This window comes from Zingiber officinale, chromosome 7B (genome assembly GCF_018446385.1).
Source record: "Zingiber officinale cultivar Zhangliang chromosome 7B, Zo_v1.1, whole genome shotgun sequence".
NCBI lineage: Eukaryota > Viridiplantae > Streptophyta > Magnoliopsida > Zingiberales > Zingiberaceae > Zingiber > Zingiber officinale.
The window spans coordinates 49,334,101-49,351,993 of NC_055999.1; the positions used below are offsets into that span (position 1 = coordinate 49,334,101).

At 36.1% G+C, this 17,893-nt stretch overlaps 1 protein-coding gene across 7 annotated transcripts; it reads left to right on the forward strand.

Moving 5' to 3' along the window:
* The first annotated feature begins 593 nt into the window (after positions 1–593).
* On the forward strand, positions 594–15,932 carry LOC122005736. Of its 7 annotated transcripts, none has more exons than XM_042560891.1 (10): positions 595–883; positions 1,351–1,449; positions 1,595–2,112; positions 8,265–8,457; positions 13,646–13,816; positions 14,158–14,255; positions 14,419–14,475; positions 14,554–14,594; positions 15,482–15,607; positions 15,750–15,932. In XM_042560891.1, the coding sequence occupies exons 1-9, from the start codon at positions 620–622 to the stop codon at positions 15,556–15,558; spliced, it is 1,518 nt and encodes a 505-aa protein (XP_042416825.1). In that variant the 5' UTR covers positions 595–619; the 3' UTR covers positions 15,559–15,607; positions 15,750–15,932. The 7 variants fall into 7 exon arrangements, 5 of the variants coding, with proteins under 5 accessions (XP_042416826.1, XP_042416827.1, XP_042416825.1 ...); XM_042560890.1 differs by having other exon boundaries at positions 596–883; positions 14,404–14,475; XR_006118473.1 differs by having other exon boundaries at positions 600–883; positions 14,391–14,475.
* The last annotated feature ends 1,961 nt before the right edge of the window (positions 15,933–17,893 follow it).

Below are 17,893 nucleotides of genomic sequence, written 5' to 3' on the forward strand. Positions count from 1 at the left end.
AGCATGTTGAACGAGTTCGTCCTCCTTGATAATAATCCTTATTTGCCGTTGAAGATTTTGGGTCTCGGTGAGTGTTTGCCACTGGAGTCTGGAGATGGTGCTATTGGACAATTGCTGATGGTGAACATATATAAATCAAAATTCTCTCACTGAGATTAATTATGATGTATAAATCACACAACGCCCTCTCCTATATTGTTATTGAGGAGTTTTTCAACATAGTAAGCCTTGCCAACTTTGGATTTCCGCACACCTTCTTCAGGAGGGAGGTGACAAAGCGTCCGTGTCGTGTCTATGAAGTCCAAGGTTGTCTATGACAAAACGAGCAATTGCCTCCGTAGAAGATGAACATAGTAAGTAGTCTTCGAGGTTTGATGAATAGTTCAGTTGATTCCAAGGAAATCAACATCAGCATCGTCGAAACTAATGTTGACGCTTTCAACTAAACAAACAAAATCAAGGTGGCATCATATCACCTCGTTTCATATCGCAGAGACAGGTTGGAAATTATGGCTGGAACTCGAACTCGATGGTTACTTAAATCAACTTTCGTCTCCGATCAATTAGGACTTGCAAACTTGTAGTTCAAACTCTCGACCCGTTTACTCGGGCTGCGTTTATGTTTCTTCTCTGGTTGAACCCGAATCCGCTTTTCCTCTCCACCATTGCTTTCGGTTCGTCATCGAGGGCATCGGAGCCGAGGTTGGATGGTGCGATGGGTTGGTCTCATCCCGACGTCTCTCTCGACGATCTCCTGCTCCTCGTCAAGGGCTTCGTTGACATCCTAATTCTCACCAATGGCTACCAGTCCTCGGGTCTCCCTGCTGTCTGGGACGCTGCCACCATCAAGAACGCTGTCCATTGGGGTCTCTTCTTCCAGGACGTAGGACCCTAGTCCAACCTCCCTTTTCTTCACTACTTGTTGCTGATGTTAAAAAATACCTCGAAATACTTCAATGTTAGAGATTTTATTTTGTGGATGTTCTATTAGTTACTTTCATTTAGTTAGTCCGGTATGAGTTCAAAAATCAAGCTCTCAAATAAGCCTTGTTGAGCATTTTTCTGTGGAAGTTCTCAGTCAGATTATTGGACACATCCTTCTCATCCTTTGACAAAGGTGTTATTGCATTATTTATTTACCATTTTTCTGTAAAAGTGTCTTCTCGAAGTTATTCATCCTTTGACGTGATCTTAAAGGGAAGTCTAGGAAATTCTTTTGAGCAAATATGAATTTTGATCGTTGCTAGTTCGGCCTTTCTTTTTCTACTTTCCAATTTCCTCTTCGTAAAATTTGATTAATCCTAGATCTGGGGTGCTTGTGGTCTCAAGGTATGCTGTTATTATTTTTAGGTGTTTAAGAGGATAAGTGGCTCCAAACATTATGAAGAATCGCTAAACGAACTTGACAAAGCTTTGAGGGATATTATATCCAATCCATCTTTCCCACAGGTGATAGTTCCTCACAATGCTACTCCTCACATTACTATGTTTATGAAATACATAGTTACTTCTTGTTTCTAATATTCTATATTTGTTAGTTGCACAGCTTGGGCATTTCTGTGAAAAATGTTGATCTAATAATTTCCAAATGCAGGGTCTGGTCTATCTGTCTTCATCATCACTTTGTAATGCAAGCGATCTGGTTATTGAATATTTACTTCAAGTTGACAATCTGGGAGCTAAACATTTGATTTCACTTTTAACAGCAATTGTGGAGATGGATGTTAATGACCTTACTGGTCTATGTAATGTCAATCCATCTGCTTATGCAGATAGATTGATTCTGCAGATGGAATCACTAAAGTTATTTTCAAAGGATAAGGGAAATATAGTTAACTCTGGAGCTTCTTCGACTGCAAGTGATCCAAACATTTGCCATGTTGCAAAGGCTAGAAATTGCAACCTTTCTCTTTCTGAAGCCAAAGAATGCAACTTTGCTGATCCTTCATGTTTTTTGATTCATGAAATTCTTAAGAGGCAAACTCTTATTTCATGCACATCTTCAGTAGAGAATTGCTTAAACTCCTTTTTAATGCTGGTCTTAAAGGAGTGCCTAGTTTCACACAGAAAGATCTCCTTGGAAGGGAGATCATCAGCTACTAATTCTCCAGAGTAAGTGTGTCAATTTATGTACTAGTTGGGAGGCTAAAACTCTAACCTGCTTATAGTTTTGTTATAGATTTTAGGGTTAGCTAGTTTTAGTCAAGCGTCTAAAATTCGCTAGGTGCTAATTGGGCGCTAGACTAGCGCCTAGCGCCTAGACCACCTAGGCGAGGACTAGGCATTAGGCGGATTCCACGGTAACAACATAAATTAAATAATAATTAAAATAAATTGTCTTTCAATTTGCAAGTATCAAAATGAAAACAAATTACCTTTCGACTTTAATGAATATTGCGAGTGTTTGATGAAATGATGTTTTCAAAGGATGAGGCTTTGACCAATCTTCAATTCAATCCCTTTCAAGTCGCTTAGTTAAGGAAAAATCAGACAATAATTTTTTCTTCAAATAGATTTCTCCAGCCTTTTAACTCTCTGATTTCTCCAAAATATGGGCTTCTTCATTCGCTCTGAAGATGAAGTTTGATGCTAGCTGTTAGGGCAAGCCAACAAATCGATTTTCTTGTTGAACCAAAGTTTAGGGCTTATAAAACTTAAGCCCAACACAAAAAAAATGTTACATTTCAGTTTTTTTTAAGTGAGCTTTAAATTTAAAAGCTTAAACTAAAAAAAAATCATGAAAACGTACCATTTCCGCGGCGCTTAGACTATTCAATGGATTAGTCGGGGCCTAGGGATGCCTAATCCTGCTTAGGTACTAAGGCCGCCTAGGCTGCCCGACTAGTATGTTTTCAATGCGGCAGCGCCTAGGCAACTGCCTTGGCCGATTTTTAGAACACTGGTTTTAGCCTTAAGAATGCTTCCAAAAGTTGTATTTCTCCTTTGTCATTCACTTGTGGTCAATTGCCTTTGTCAGTTGACCAATAAAGATGATCATGTTTTTGCAAGAAGATATTAATTACTTTTTTATCTTTGTGTGAACTAATCTTACTAGCCAATTTGTTAACATAAAAAGATAACAGTGGATGTAAAAGCATTTGTTATGAAGTAAAATCATTAGTATGGAGTTAGTTGTTGAGGCCATTGATGTCAGCCGCAACAATGAAATTACCTTATGTCTCTTTTTATAATATATTGTAAGAACTACTTCACAAAATATATATCAAAACCAATCTCATCTTTTGTTGGTGTTAGGGATCTAAGTGCAAATACTATGGGCTTACTTGAAAATACCATTTATTACAAGGCTTGCTATCCGTGTTTGAACACTATTGTGAGGTTTTCTTCCATGTGAGTGATTCCAATAGAGTAAACCTTCTCTGAGTGAGTGACCCAAAGCGAGCAACTCACACAAGTGACCCCATGGGGATATGCCTATCTTCTTCATATGACCTTGGACCTTCTCCTAGAAGTGCTAAAATGTTATAATAAAAATTACAACAAATAAAGCCAAACTCGATACTAGCACACTGAAGATCTCTGAGCAATTATGACTTAAGAAAGAAATTTTGCTTGCAAAATTGAAGACTAAGAAAAATAGGAAAGTAGCACAAATTGTTAAATGAATTAACCTTAAAAATGTGAAAAGAATGTAATGTTTAATTAAGTTTTACATATTACTTTAAGGTTCTCATTTGAGATCTTTAGTTTTAATATATAGTCAACTTTTATTTTCATTTCACTTATTTATCACCAATTAAAGTGACTAGTCACTAGAGCGAATCACTCAAAGTGTAAATAATGTTACGTAACATATGGGCTAAAGCCTTCATCAGTTGTGATACACTACAATATAGGGTCATTGCACAAATAAATATTAATTGCGAGTATCATGACACTATTACCACATCATTTGAGTGGATATATATATATTATAAAGGTCTAGAGTTTTCACTTTTTAATAATTATTTCCACTATTTATATTCACTATTGTTTCATTTTAATTTTTTAGTCAATAATTATTTCACCTTAGGGATCACATCTTATTAATTAGTTTAAGGGAAGACTGATGTCGTTCATTTAAAAAAGTTGCTTTACTTGTATAGTAGATTAATAGGTGATCTAATGTGCGAAAGGTATACAAGTATCAACATATGAAACATATAACATGGAAGCTAAGCTATCTAAAGAATAAATGTCAATCAAGAGTATTATTTTTTTTTTTCAAATAAGTCTCTTCCCATGTTAATTTGTATAGTTGCCCACATGTATATAGAAAGAATGTCATTTAGTTATTCCCTACACATTGTAGTTCTTTAAAAACCCTTTTTGCTAGTTTAATGTCATTTTTTTATTTTTCAAACAGTTGATCATAGTTAAATATTCTTTTTACACCATTTAATTCATGTTAAGGAATATATATTGAGTTCAAGAACAATTTGTCCACCTCAAATATACAAGTAGAGATATGAGAATTTGAAAGTCATTGTGATCCCCTTGAATAAGTATCTACAAATACAGAAATAACTTTGAAAAACTTATGATAAATTTTTAATTGTGATAATAATACAAAATCTAAAAATTAATTAGAATTCAAGCTTGATGGATCCAATTTTGATTCAACTACCTGAATACAATCCAAGGCCCACTACTAATGAACAACCATTTATTTTCATGCTAAATACATCTACTAATTACTAGAATGTGTGCATTCATGCCTTAATATGTGTGCATGTGGGTTTGATGTTTGACATTGTTTTGTATCTCATGAATGTCAAGGATGCATGCACAGGAGAAATTTGACATGAGTTGCAGGTGCAACAAATGAAGTCCAAGAAGGCCCTTGGCAAGGTAAAGTCCAAGTAGACATTTGGAAAAAGAAGTCCTAGTGAGTTGAGGATCAAACACTAGACAGAAAGATCTTATTAGGTCGAGGACCGAACGCTAGGCAAAATAAGTCCCGACAGATCGACATGGATCGAACGCTAGGCATAAGAAGGAAGTCATGGAGGTCTCAAAAACCTCCTAGCACCAAGGCAAGTCAAGACTTGGACCTTGGGGGAATGATAAAAGCGCTAACTTAAGCCGGAGCAACTGGAAGGATTGTGTCAACTTAATGGATGTTTTAGTTGATTGGTGTCTCAATTTTTTGAGTCTAGACATTGATGTCACTAGAGGAAATGTCATAATCCCTATCGCACAATTATGATCAAATAGGAATTAAGCAATTTGCTCTAGTTGTCATGTGTAAAGGATATGTGATGCATGGAGTGGAAAATGGGGTTATAATGCGAAGAGGAGGGAGAGCCACAGGAGGGCAACACACATGAGCTTCTTGTGACTGTTGAGAAGTGACTTGATTAGGTTAAGGGCACTCTTGAGGAGGGCTTCTTACACTTGACTAAGTTCATGGAGTTAGTAGACAAGTATTTTGAGGAGTTGCACATGGGACAGAGCTCTATTGAGCGACGCCTTGATGAGTTTAGCACGTGACAGGGCACTTTTGTCATTAGATTGACGGATCGCAGTTTGTAGTTCTCAAAGTTTCAGCAGCGACAAAATGATATGGATGAGATGTTGCATAATTGGAGCATGATCGCTGCCTCCTACGAATGATTGATTTTTAGTTATGGCCTGTATTCAGATATTATGGCCTCCTTGATGGTCACTTGATGGATGTTTTTATTTCCTAGTTGTCATTTGAATGCTATGCTTGCTATTTTTTTTAATTGCAATATTTGTTATGACTATGCTGTATAGTTTTGTTTTTGTCAAAAATTATTATGTGTTCTATCCCATGATAAACTCATTTGCATCATCTCATTTGCGTCTATGTCACTAGAATTTGCAAATATTGAAGGATTAGTCAACTACTAAGTGCATTTGCACATTCAAATTCACACAATTATTGCCAATAATGAATTTAGGCTATGGTTATCCCTAATGATGTTACATTGATGGTGCATTACCATTTTACTTGCCTTTACTATATTTACGGGGAGGTAACCCTTTAGGGGTAGGTATGTCTTTAGGGGGAGGTAGATCTTTAGGGGGAGGTACCTAGCATACGAAATGAACCTCATTTATACTTCGAGGGGAGGTAAAGTTCAAGGTTGAGCTTTTCAACCTCATGAGACCAAGGATGACATTTTCTAAAGATCCAAACATTATTTGTGCAATAACTAAGACATGCAGATAGTCGACTAAAACATTGCTGAATGTTCATAATTGGAATATTTTGCATGTCGAGATCATGATAACTTTGGTTTTCATGATAAAATCCATGGGGGCTTTTGAATATAATGTAATGATCATGTTAGAAGCATTAAACCAATAATAGATAAATTGTTGGTGCATCTTTTTGGTGATTGTTAAAGGGGAAGAAAGGGAAAAAGATAAGTTATACACCTTGTTCTTTTTTAATGGAAATTTTGAAATTTCTATCTATAGGGGAGCTTGGGTGTAGGGGGAACCTAGTTTGTTGTTGGTTTCCCCTATCTTCGAATTGTCAAATATCAAAAAGGGAATATTGTTGGTGTAATCATACTCTAAGTGGTCAGGTTCAACCTTGAGTTTTGATGTTTGTGTAAAAGGTTTAAAGTTAGCCTTGTATGCAAATTTAGTATGTGTTACATTGTGCAAGGAACTTGGCAGGACACACATGAAGCTCAGAGAGCTTGTGACTCTACGAGGTCGAGTGTAGATGATGATTTGGTGTGACAAGGTAAACTGCTCAGTGATGGGAGGTTTATTGGAGATTAAAGAGGTATGTATGAGGCAATTGAGGGACTACAAGATAAGTAATATTGTGGTGGTGTTGGAGCATCTCGGGGAGGATGACTTGACATGACCAAGTTGGATGGTTTGGTGGCTCGAGGTCTGTTAGAGATTGGAGCATTGAAGCACAACATTGATGATAGCTAAAAGAAGGCGAACTATGTATGTGAAGCATAAAGGATGATATGTAGAGCAAGCCGTGGGCTCGGTGCATCCGATGAACGAGTAACAACACAACAGAAGAAGGCTTTGGTAGAAAAGTCAAGCTGCTGCCGAAGGTAAATTCTGGTAAGTGTGCTGTGAGAGTTATAAGAATGTATCCTTGGGAGAGGGTCGACAATCGAGTGCAGTTGTCAACTGGAGTTGAGTCTAGTCGATTAACAAGCTGAGTTGACTAAAAAGTTGACTTAGGCTCACAACCAACAAATAAAATGTTTTTTTAGCTTAGTTGACTATACAATTGATTGATTTGTAGTTGAACTAATAAAACTTTGCTTCAAAGATCAAATCACTTGAGGGCTATAGTGGAATAATTGACTAATGGTGAAATCTAGTGGCTCAAATAGCCTTTGGTAGAGTCAGATTGAAACAATCGAGTTGACAGATTGATGATAGATCAACAAACAAGCGAATCTTGAAGGTGTTAAGGTAGCAGATCTACCTTTGAAGAAGGTGTTGAAGGCTATATAAAGGGGAAGCAAGGTGGACATTTGAAGACCGACAAAATAGTGTTTGGTCATATTGAGCCTTTCAGTGTACTCTTTAGGCTTCCTCTTAATCTTCATTGTTATGGTATTGTTATAAGAGGTTTCTCCACCTTTAGAGGTTATCTGCGAAGGAGAAAGATAGTGAACTTCCAGGGAGTGACTCATCCGTAAGTCTTAGGGAGTAGGAATGAGAGTTTTGAATCATGTTATATGCCTGTTAGCAATTATGGTGCGCGCGATTTATATATGCTTTATTTCCTCTGCTAATTGTTTTGTGTGACCTTGCTGATTCTTTAGAAAGAGTCATATAAGTTTGTAATTGCAGCAATAAAAGCTATCCATCCCCTCTAGCTTATCTGACTATCTGTACACACCGTCCCAATAGTAGAGATGATTTAAAAAATTGGCAATTATATTAGTGGAGATAGCAACGTTGGCTATGTATTAAGGTTTCTGAAGTACTTTCCTTTTAGGAAATTCATGTTGCAGTCAAACAACGTTACAATAGATTTGTAGCCAAAAACCAAGTAGTTTTTTTTACTTCAATGAGCATGAGGGATCTGCAAAACTGTGTTTGAAATTGGAAACATTTCAAATACCCTTCATTTGTACAATCCAAAGTTTAGACTCCTTCCATCCTCATGCAACCATATGGAATTGACACATTTATGATTCTTTGGGCATCCATTTGCCACCATCTTGTATTAATGGAGACTTGCCATTACCTTGTTTTATGTTGTAAAGTCTTTTGAGCTGGAATTCCTTTTTTTCTCTAAAAAGGAACATGCCCGAGTTTTTCCATTGGAGCCAGTGGCGGATGAGGTGTTTATTATATTTAACAGACAAAAGAACAATCAAAATTCTCTCTGGTGCCAAATTGATTTTCAGTGCTCCCAAGGTACAATGGATTAAAGTCCTTGACCAATTAAAATTTTCATCAGATGTTGAGGATGGACACCTTCTCGAAATTGTGGTAACAACTGAAGCAGAAATTTTTCATATTTAATTCTGTATGAAAATATGTTATACTATTTCTATTATTGGCAATACTTCAGTATAGATGGTTATCTATTCTCAATATTGCTATTACCATAATTAACTTCTATACAAAGATTGTGCTATATCTGTTTTTGCCTAGCCTTATTTTTAGGTGATGTGTACCTTTTTCTAATAATGTTATAATGATATAGCTGATGCTATCAAACTAAAGCATCATGGGTTTACAGAGTTTAGGAATGAACATCATGAATACTGGCATATCTAATTATTGTTTCTTTTTTTTGCATATTGCAGTAAACAACTGATACAAATGGGTATGTTAATTCACATGATTACTGGTGACAGAGTTGTTAATCAGTGATGCTCAACAGTAATACTCAAAGCAATATACATAGCCAGTCATATTTTAAGAAACCACATAGATTCACTTCATATTTTAAGAAACCACATAGATTTACTTTATATGTGACCATTGTTTCAAAGAGGCTCATAAGACAGCTACGTTAGCTATGCAATGAGGACCACATTGCATCCACTTGTGGCCTCATGATTTGGTGGGCTAAATGAACTCCTAGGTTAGAACCTAAGTCAATTTTGATTTGATCAAACCAATTTTAGCTCTGCTCAAGTCAACACCGAAAATCTCTTTTATATCGAATTATCTTTGATAGGTTGGTTACCATGAATTATTACACATTATGGATTTATGTTATGTGGAGTATTTAGTTTCATACTAAAATACTGCTTATGGAATTATTGATTGCTTAGAATAATTAGCTTGATATATTAACTTGTAGATATAAATTTTGATATTGCCAGGTTGATTAATGTGGTACCTTATGTGGTAGATGTAAATTGAATATTGTGTGATCATTGTGTTCTTTAAGCGTAAAGGAAATTTTCACTAGGCTTTGCTAACCCATCACACTTTAGGGATTTAAGTATTTGCTTGTTATGAAGCAGCAAATGTAAAAAAAATTAATGTAGCAGATATGAGAATGGTAAGATGGATGGTGGGTTTGCAAGATGTGATACAATGGAAAACAAAACTAATATGTACAAGTATTGGGTGTAGCTCCATGATGATGGCAATGGCAATGACAATGACAATGTATATGCTTTTTTATATTTTTTGTGAGACGATGTCGTGCATAATTTATTATTTTTTTAATGTTACAATCTTTCTATACCATAAACTGCATATGTATTGGCAATTATCAATATCGGCTGGTTGGATCATATATTGCTTACATGTGTGCATCTTTGGATATCTTGGAGTTAAAATAATTCAATGTTTAGCCTCCATGTTTTAAAAGACATTAAGTCTTATCTTGTTGAGCATTAAGGTATCCCATTCATACAACATAGTTGTAGATAATTAAATTATAACTTGCGGTTGGAACTAGGAACACATGTGACCAAAATATATTATTAAATATGGTCCATTTTTTTCACCTTAATGAGAAAGTCTCAAGTCTTATAACCCAAATAGATCCTTGACAAATGGCATGCAAACTGCTAAAACTAGAGTTTAACCATAGGGATAAAGCTCAATGACTCCTTGTTGCATAAACAGGATGAAATTTTCCATTCCCTGAAAGAAAATGTGATTTCGTCCCTTGACTCTATATTGTTGTTTTTATTACTTTATGCTTACTTTTATCTATATTTGGATGAATATCAATAGTAGCTGAATGATTTATTTCAATGCAAATACAGGAAATATCATTGTTGGGCTTTATATCTTGCAAATGGATAGATTTGATCGAAAAGTTTGTATCTCATTCATGTGATTTGTCACGCCCCAGATAGTCCCTGTCCGAACCGAAGAAATTTCGGCAGGATCTCTCCTATACGGGTGACAATCTGAAACATTACTACATACAAAATATACATCAGCCACATACGGATGGAATATATAAACAACCACGCAGTTTATATCATCAGCCCACTCGGCTGGAACAAAATAAACACAACCACGTAGTATAATAACAGCCCACATGACTGGAAGTAAACATGCACAACGGAAAACACAAAATAATACGAACGTAAGACCAACAACGACACTAACAAAAATACCTGCAATCACCAGACTTGACTCCAAAATTCACATCAACTTATTGAAAAGAAAAATACACAGAATCAACATATCACCCAAACAATAACAAAACCAAACAGAAAACTATTCTCGAGTGTGACGTGGGACTGGCAGCCGGGACTCTCCCAGCATCGACTCATCTACCTGTTACTTGGCGAAAGAAAACCAATTTGCGAGGTGGTGAGTATTGGAACTTAACGGGTAGAGGTAAGATAGTGCATGAACAAAATAAACCAATAGAGAATGTCAAAAGGAATACAGTCTCATAAGAGGAATAATAGATACTAAAACAAAATCATAATAAATGCTCATACCTGAAACCATATCCTAGGCTAGTAATAGAAGGTAAGAAGTAGTACTAATCTGGTACAGTACTGCTCATAACTACAGAGGAAATATGTAAGGTATATACAAACTTCCAATAAGTAAACCAAGGACTAAACACCTACAACGAGGGTATATCTCAACATAAGCAAGCATAGTAGCATAAGTGAGCAACAACAGTAAGTAAGCAATAACAGCATATATAAACAGCAGTAGCCAAAGCAAGTATAATGACAAACAGCGTATGCACGGATGGTCACTCCCGCCCACCTCTCTGCACCATGACCCCTGTATGGTCGAGAGGTCGGGTCAGTGACAGACTGTACACCACTCCAGCTACCACTCTCTCGAGTGGCGGAGGAGACAGTTGCATAGTAGCTAACTAGCTACATCTGCGATGAGGGTCCTTGCTGCTCGTAACTCCAGCTACTACTACCCATGAGTGGTCGAGTACGGCACGACAGGACAAGCGACATCAACTCCAGCTACCACTCTCTCGAGTGGCCGAGGATGCGGTTTTGGTCAACGACTCTCTCGACCGTAAGGGAGAATTGGTCGTTGACATGCATGCCATGACATGATGCGCCAAATGCAACAATCATCATACAAATATAAGCAAAAATTAGGTATACTACATGAACTCAGCATGCTCAATATAGTACATAAATAAACAACAGTCAAATCATACAGACATAGTATCTAGTATCTGCTACTGATCATGGACAACAACAAGAGACTGTATAGATATGGAAACGAATTTCTCAAAGATCGCGTGGAAATATCAAGCGCAGGAAAATAAGAGTGGAGCCAAGGTAAAAATAATTTCTTATCCAAAATAGTTCATGCACCAAGGTCAAAGTACTAGAAGAAACAAAGCAAGAAGTACCCGCCTTTTTCTGTCGATCGTACTAAACTAGTTCACGTCAAAGTGTTCGTCCCGAATCAGAATCCTGTCAATCACATAATATATTTAGCTAATTACATATAAAGTAACCAACTAGATAAACTCCCCTCCTAATTAGAGTAACCCCAATCAAATATGATTATAGATTAATCCCCCAATTAGTCGTAATCATACTATAACCTAATTAGATTAGGTTTATACAGGCATATATCTAAACTCATCCAATTCATCACATTACTATCCAATTCCATAATCATCCAATGATCACTAACAACTAATCATGAACAGAACTAATCAGCTAACATGGATAACAATATAATTAAGTTACATTCCAAAATAAGACCTCCGTTAATCTACAGATCTATCAATTAATCCATGTATTATCACAAACCTCATATACCTTAACCATAATTAAAACAGAACCCTCAATTCCAGAAATGAAGCAATCCTCCATCCAACCATAGAACATTTATCTCAATAATAGTCAATCCACATGATAATCAAACACAAACCCAATTCCACTCAAGCAACAGACCACAACCAAATATAATTAGGACATCAAATCTAGTTCCTATATGAAATTACCTCCACAACTTACCTAAACTCGAGTGGGTTGCTGGTAGCTAATGATTAAAGGAATCCGTGCTCGAAAACAGGTAGCCCAATCTGTGATTCGTCTTTAATGAGGATGGTCGGAGCTACAAAGGGTGGCAAACAACCAATTATAACCCCTAACTCAAAAATTGAAATCACATTACTACAAATCTGATACTAAACTTACCTCACCCCAATTCTGTGCCAGTGACCAATGGCTGTGAAGAGGATGGTAGCCAGCGGTGGTTGCGGAATAGTGTTATGAAGGGCAACGCTCGAACAACGCTCGTCTTGCTCACATCTATGGAGAGACAATGGGTGTCAACGGAGAAACGGTGCCACTGTTGGATGGTTGAAACTCCTCCGACAGCAAGTGGATCGTGACCGGCCGAGGACGAATAGGGCTAACCTCAAAATAGGAAGAGCTATTGAGGCACGCTGACGATCGGATCTGGGGTGGTAGCGAGGTCCAGCGATCGAGGGTGAGGAGTATGGGGCAGCTGTGGCGTCGAGATCAGGGAGACGGGTGGAAGTTAGGGCACGACTCAGCCGGTGTCCATCGGGCAACACAGCTCTGCGTCGGGGTGTTGGCCAGAGACGCCACAAAGAGAGAAGGAAGAGGGCGACGACATGGATTGGCAATCCGGTGGTGGACCGGCTTCCGCCGTGCTCGCGTGAGGAGTCGGCGACTGTGTGTGGTGCTCGAGCGAGGAAGAAAGGTCGGCTCAGGTGCGTGAACTCGCGGGAGGGAGAAAGATCGCCGGAAGTTCTGGCTCGACGGCGAAGAGGATCGGCGGAGGAGGCGGGGCGGCGTCACGAGGTGAGGGGAGAAGAATTCGGCGCGAGAGGCAAGGATGAGGGCTCGGGAAGGGGGAGTTCGGCGAGGGAAAGCTAGGGCACGGGTTTATCCTCTTTTATAACTTAGGGGTTTGTAAATTAAACCCTAGATCAATTCCTCAATCAACTCTCACCTTCGGGTATTCTAAACAGGCTTTTCTCAAGCCCCCTAAATGTATCCCCTCTAAATAACCATACGAGCTCCGATTAAATCCCAGAATTTTTTTAAAAATTCCCTTAAGGTTATTCCTCAAATAACCTTATTACTTTATTATTATTCGGGTTCCGTATTTTACATTATTCCCTTGACTCTATATTGTTGTTTTTATTACTTTATGCTTACTTTTATCAATATTTGGATGAATATCAATCGTAGCTGAATGATTTATTTCAATGCAAATACAGGAAATATCATTGTTGGGCTTTATATCTTGCAAATGGATAGATTTGATCAAAAAGTTTGTATCTCATTCATGTGATTACCTTCCTATCTCTGAGCAGTATTCTCTTCTCCATCGCGTTGTGGAAGAGAATTCTAAATCTACACATCCACACATTGAATCCTTGAGTTCCATGGTAAGATTCACAAATTTACAAACTTTTTTTTTAAAAAAATAATAAAAAATACGCATGCACAATGTTATGCTGCATTCTCTGTTAATACTGATTTTTGAAGTTTAATTTAGTATAAGGGTTGCTATAAATCCTTTACCTTTTTTTAGAGTTGGTTAAAAATATTAAATCTTATATATATATATATTTTAAGTAAAAGGTGCTCCATTTCCTTCATTGATCACTCCTGACTCCGAGTTGGATACTCAAGTAGCCATTCATGTTGTGCTTTCTCGATCAGTTCTTTTTGGTGAGGCTGTGCTGGAATTCTTGTCTAACACTTTTTTTCTCTCTTTTATGATTAGGAAAAGGATATCATTGAATATGTAGCTGCATTAGTGGATTCTCAGCATCACAAATTATGGCAGCTACCCCATGTACTTGTGGCAGCAGTTCCATTATGGTAAATTCTTTTACCTATATCACATAAGTACTCAATATTTCTATTTGTTGTTGTCTTGCTGTTTTTTTGCTTCAATTTGTTGGATGACTAAATCTTAGTTGTGCCTATAACTTCTAATTGCTCATTATATCTCAGATTAGATTTTTAGGTCAATTTTGTTTAGGGCTATCTGGAATGATATAGAGAAGCGATTTGTTGGAGAAGCCTCTTCTCATATCAGGTGTGCCTCCAACTAAAAGTACGGATCTTCAATTACAATTTATCCTAAAAGTTCAATAATAATAATGATACTCTACAGATGCAATGACTGCAATCAAGAGGGCAAGGAACACATCGACTGTAAGTATATTAAACATATTTTTTAGTTAAACTCGTTTTGTTTACTGAAAAACCAATGTCCCTTTTTTAAATGGAGTTTGTTGCTAGAAATTATTAAATTGACTCATGTTAATACGATAACATGCCCAGGTTGTATTGCAATTCAAGTATGCGGCTGTTCCAGTACTCTATGTAATCTATGATATTCAACTTAGCAGAAAAGCTGCAAAAGTTTTTTTGTTTTTATAATAAAACTGCAAAAATTGTTGAAGAAATAGTTAATTTTGAGGCAATTTCTATAAGAATTTTAGGTATTGTTGAACTATTATTCCCCACTGTGAGAGACTAATATGAATTTAGGAACGTTCTGTAATTGTTGCAAGGCCAAACACATTTATGAATTCTGTTAGCCAACGTTTATGAGTGAATCTAAAGAAATATTATATAGAAGTTTAATGTAAGAGTCGAAACTGTTGAAATAGAAGTGCAAGGTTAACAGGAAAACCATGAAAAATGGAAGTAATATATGAAGCCGGAATGATAACTTCAATATTCACTTGTGCTGTTGTAAACCTTTTTTTTTTTCTAATATTCTATATCTTCCAAATAGAAAATTGTAATGAAATTTAGCACATATGATTTCTTCTTAATTTTGTAATTTCTGAAATAAAATGGAATTGCTGCTGGTTTTCAACTTGATGGATTTATCATCCACCATGGGTAAAATGTAAAAGAATTTCATGTCATGTTTAATTTGTTGACTGCCTGTTCTATATCCTCCTGGCTTGTGGTGTCCCGTCGTCAACTATGTGGTTGAACAATTATAAAAGTTATGAATTGGATAAGCGTTTAGCATTATTTATATCTGATACTTAAGTGCACACTGTGTCTACAAAAATGTGTAATAGGTGAGGTTTCTGAAAGGATAAGGTGTCTCTACGCATTCCATGTCTCAAAAACTCACTTCATATCTAATGATGGTTGACTGGTGCAAGCTAGGATAATGAAGCAACTGGTGCACAAATTTGCAACAGGCAAGTGCATGTTATACACATTAACTAGAAATGATGGAATAATTTTCTGCAACACTGAATCTATACGGTATAAATCAAAATAGACAAATGATGAATGCAAAACTTATTTATTAAGCAAGCCTAAGATTTCATGTTTTGGCAGGCTAAAAAATGACCAAGAAACTAATGCGCGAGGTAACACTGGGGAATCAAGTTCATCTTCTAGTGACATACCAGAACTGTGAATTAGTTTTTTTTAGGAACTAATGTTATGTTTTGGTAACCATTAAATATTGATTATTACATTGAGTTCTGCAGCTATTCTTCTTACGTGTTTGTTGCTTTCCATCGTTCTGCTCATTTGTGGGCTTAGGATGGTTTAGTTTCTTGTAGCTTGATTCACGACTTGGGGATTTTTTTTTGTTTGTTTGTTTGCAAGGTTGCCTTGTACATAATTAAGTAAAAATTGGTACAGATGTCGCCATGTCGGGAAGGAAGCTTTAATTAAATATTATGAGAAGTCTTGGATGATGCATCTAGAATCCGCTTCTTCAGTGGATGCTGGTGACGAAGTTTTCTTTGATGATGTGAAGCGGCTTGTGCGGGTGTTAAGATGCGTCACGAGGCGTTGGCAACGCCCCAAGGCTCCGATGGGGGAGCATGAGAAAAGCGAATGCAAGATGTAAACAAAAAGAGGCAGTTAGACAAAGTGAAGATATACTAATATTCGTAGGGCAATTGGAATCATGCCCTACGTGGTCATGCCTCGTTAAGCCTTTGTTAAGGTCATACTTGTAGTGGTCGAGGGTTTATAGTCTTTTTAGGGATTTTTTTTTTTCATGGAATTAGACTAGTCATGCAAGGGTGGATATAATCCACGCTATTCGGATGAGCGAGTTATGCATGGAGCTCAATCATGGCTTCGAGTGGGGCTTCCGAGTCCGCCATGGTGAGAAGGGTGCTTGGGAGGTCAAGTGCTAAAAGGTAAGAGGAGTGTTTGGGAGGCTGTGCTTGGAACTTAAGAGAGGTGTCTAATAGGCCGATCACCTAAGCTAATAACGGTGCTGGGAGGCTGAGCACTTTTGGGTGTGCCGGAAGTCAGCATTCAGGAAGTTGAAGGGGCATTCGGGAAGTTAATTGTTTGGGAAGCGGAAGAGGCGCTTTGAGAAGTAGAGTGTTAGAGCTGATTGACACTTGGTTTAGTGTGTTAGAGAAGATGAAATGATAGTATGTTAGAGAAGTTTAGTGTAGATTGTCAGTTAGTTAGGGTAAAGAGATTTTTACTTGGTTTGCTTAATTAAGTGGAATTCACTGAAGCTATTTTGTCACATCCTTGATTAAGACTAGAGTTTTTTTAATAAATTAAGTATTCAATTTCTTGAATTGGATTTTTTTAAAAAAAAAGTGATCGTTGCTCCGATACCTAAGAAGATCATTGTGTTTCATCACGATCTCAAAGTTGAAATTTGAAATATGCACTTAAATAATTGACAATTAAACTCAAACTAAATTAATTAAAGATAAAATTGATAAACTATCCCATCAACCCATAACATTAAATTAAGTAATAATTTAGAATATTTGAGATATTAAGTTAAAATTAAAAGGTAGAATTTAATTAATTAACTCAAAATTCATAATTAAAATTCAACAAACTCAAACTTAATTAAAAATTTGATTAACTCAACTTAATTAAAAATTTGATTAATTTTAATTTAATTAATCTGAAATAAAATTAAGAAACCTAATTTAATTAATCTAAAATTATATTTAAAATCCTAATTAATTAATTCCAAATTAAATAAAAGAACCTAATTTAATTAAACCAATATTAAATTTATTTAATTAATCCAAAATTAAAAATCCTAATTTAGTCAATCCAAAACGTAATTAAAAAAACTATTAATTCAAACTTGAATTAAAAATCTATTAAATTAAAACTTGATTAAAAAATCTATTAATTTAAACTAAATTAAAAATTTTATTAATTCAAACTTAATTAAAACCTCTAATTTATTAATTCAAACTTAATTAATAATTTGAATTTAATTCAAAATAAAATATTAAAACTTCAAATCTAAATTCATGTATTTATTACTTCTTTATTTACTTATGATCAAGTCGAGTAACCATTTAATCCTTCCTTAGCAAGGCTTAAATCAAAATGAGATGCATGTTTAGACTTTAAGGATCCATTAACTTGTTTAAAGTCTTAAATTGCTAAGTTTCAATTCTTGTAAGATGTTTTTAAACATTGCTTAAATTTTGATATGTCTATTGAATCTGTTTTTAAGTGTAAAAGTTTTT

Bases quoted from the DNA above. Each gene is read 5' to 3' on its own strand.
- LOC122005736 (XM_042560890.1), top strand. From the start codon at position 620: ATGTTTCTTCTCTGGTTGAACCCGAATCCGCTTTTCCTCTCCACCATT. The intron at 884-1,350 runs GTAGGACCCTAG...TATTATTTTTAG, and splicing joins GGGGTCTCTTCTTCCAGGAC to GTGTTTAAGAGGATAAGTGG. The intron at 14,256-14,403 runs GTAAATTCTTTT...TTAGATTTTTAG, and splicing joins GTGGCAGCAGTTCCATTATG to GTCAATTTTGTTTAGGGCTA.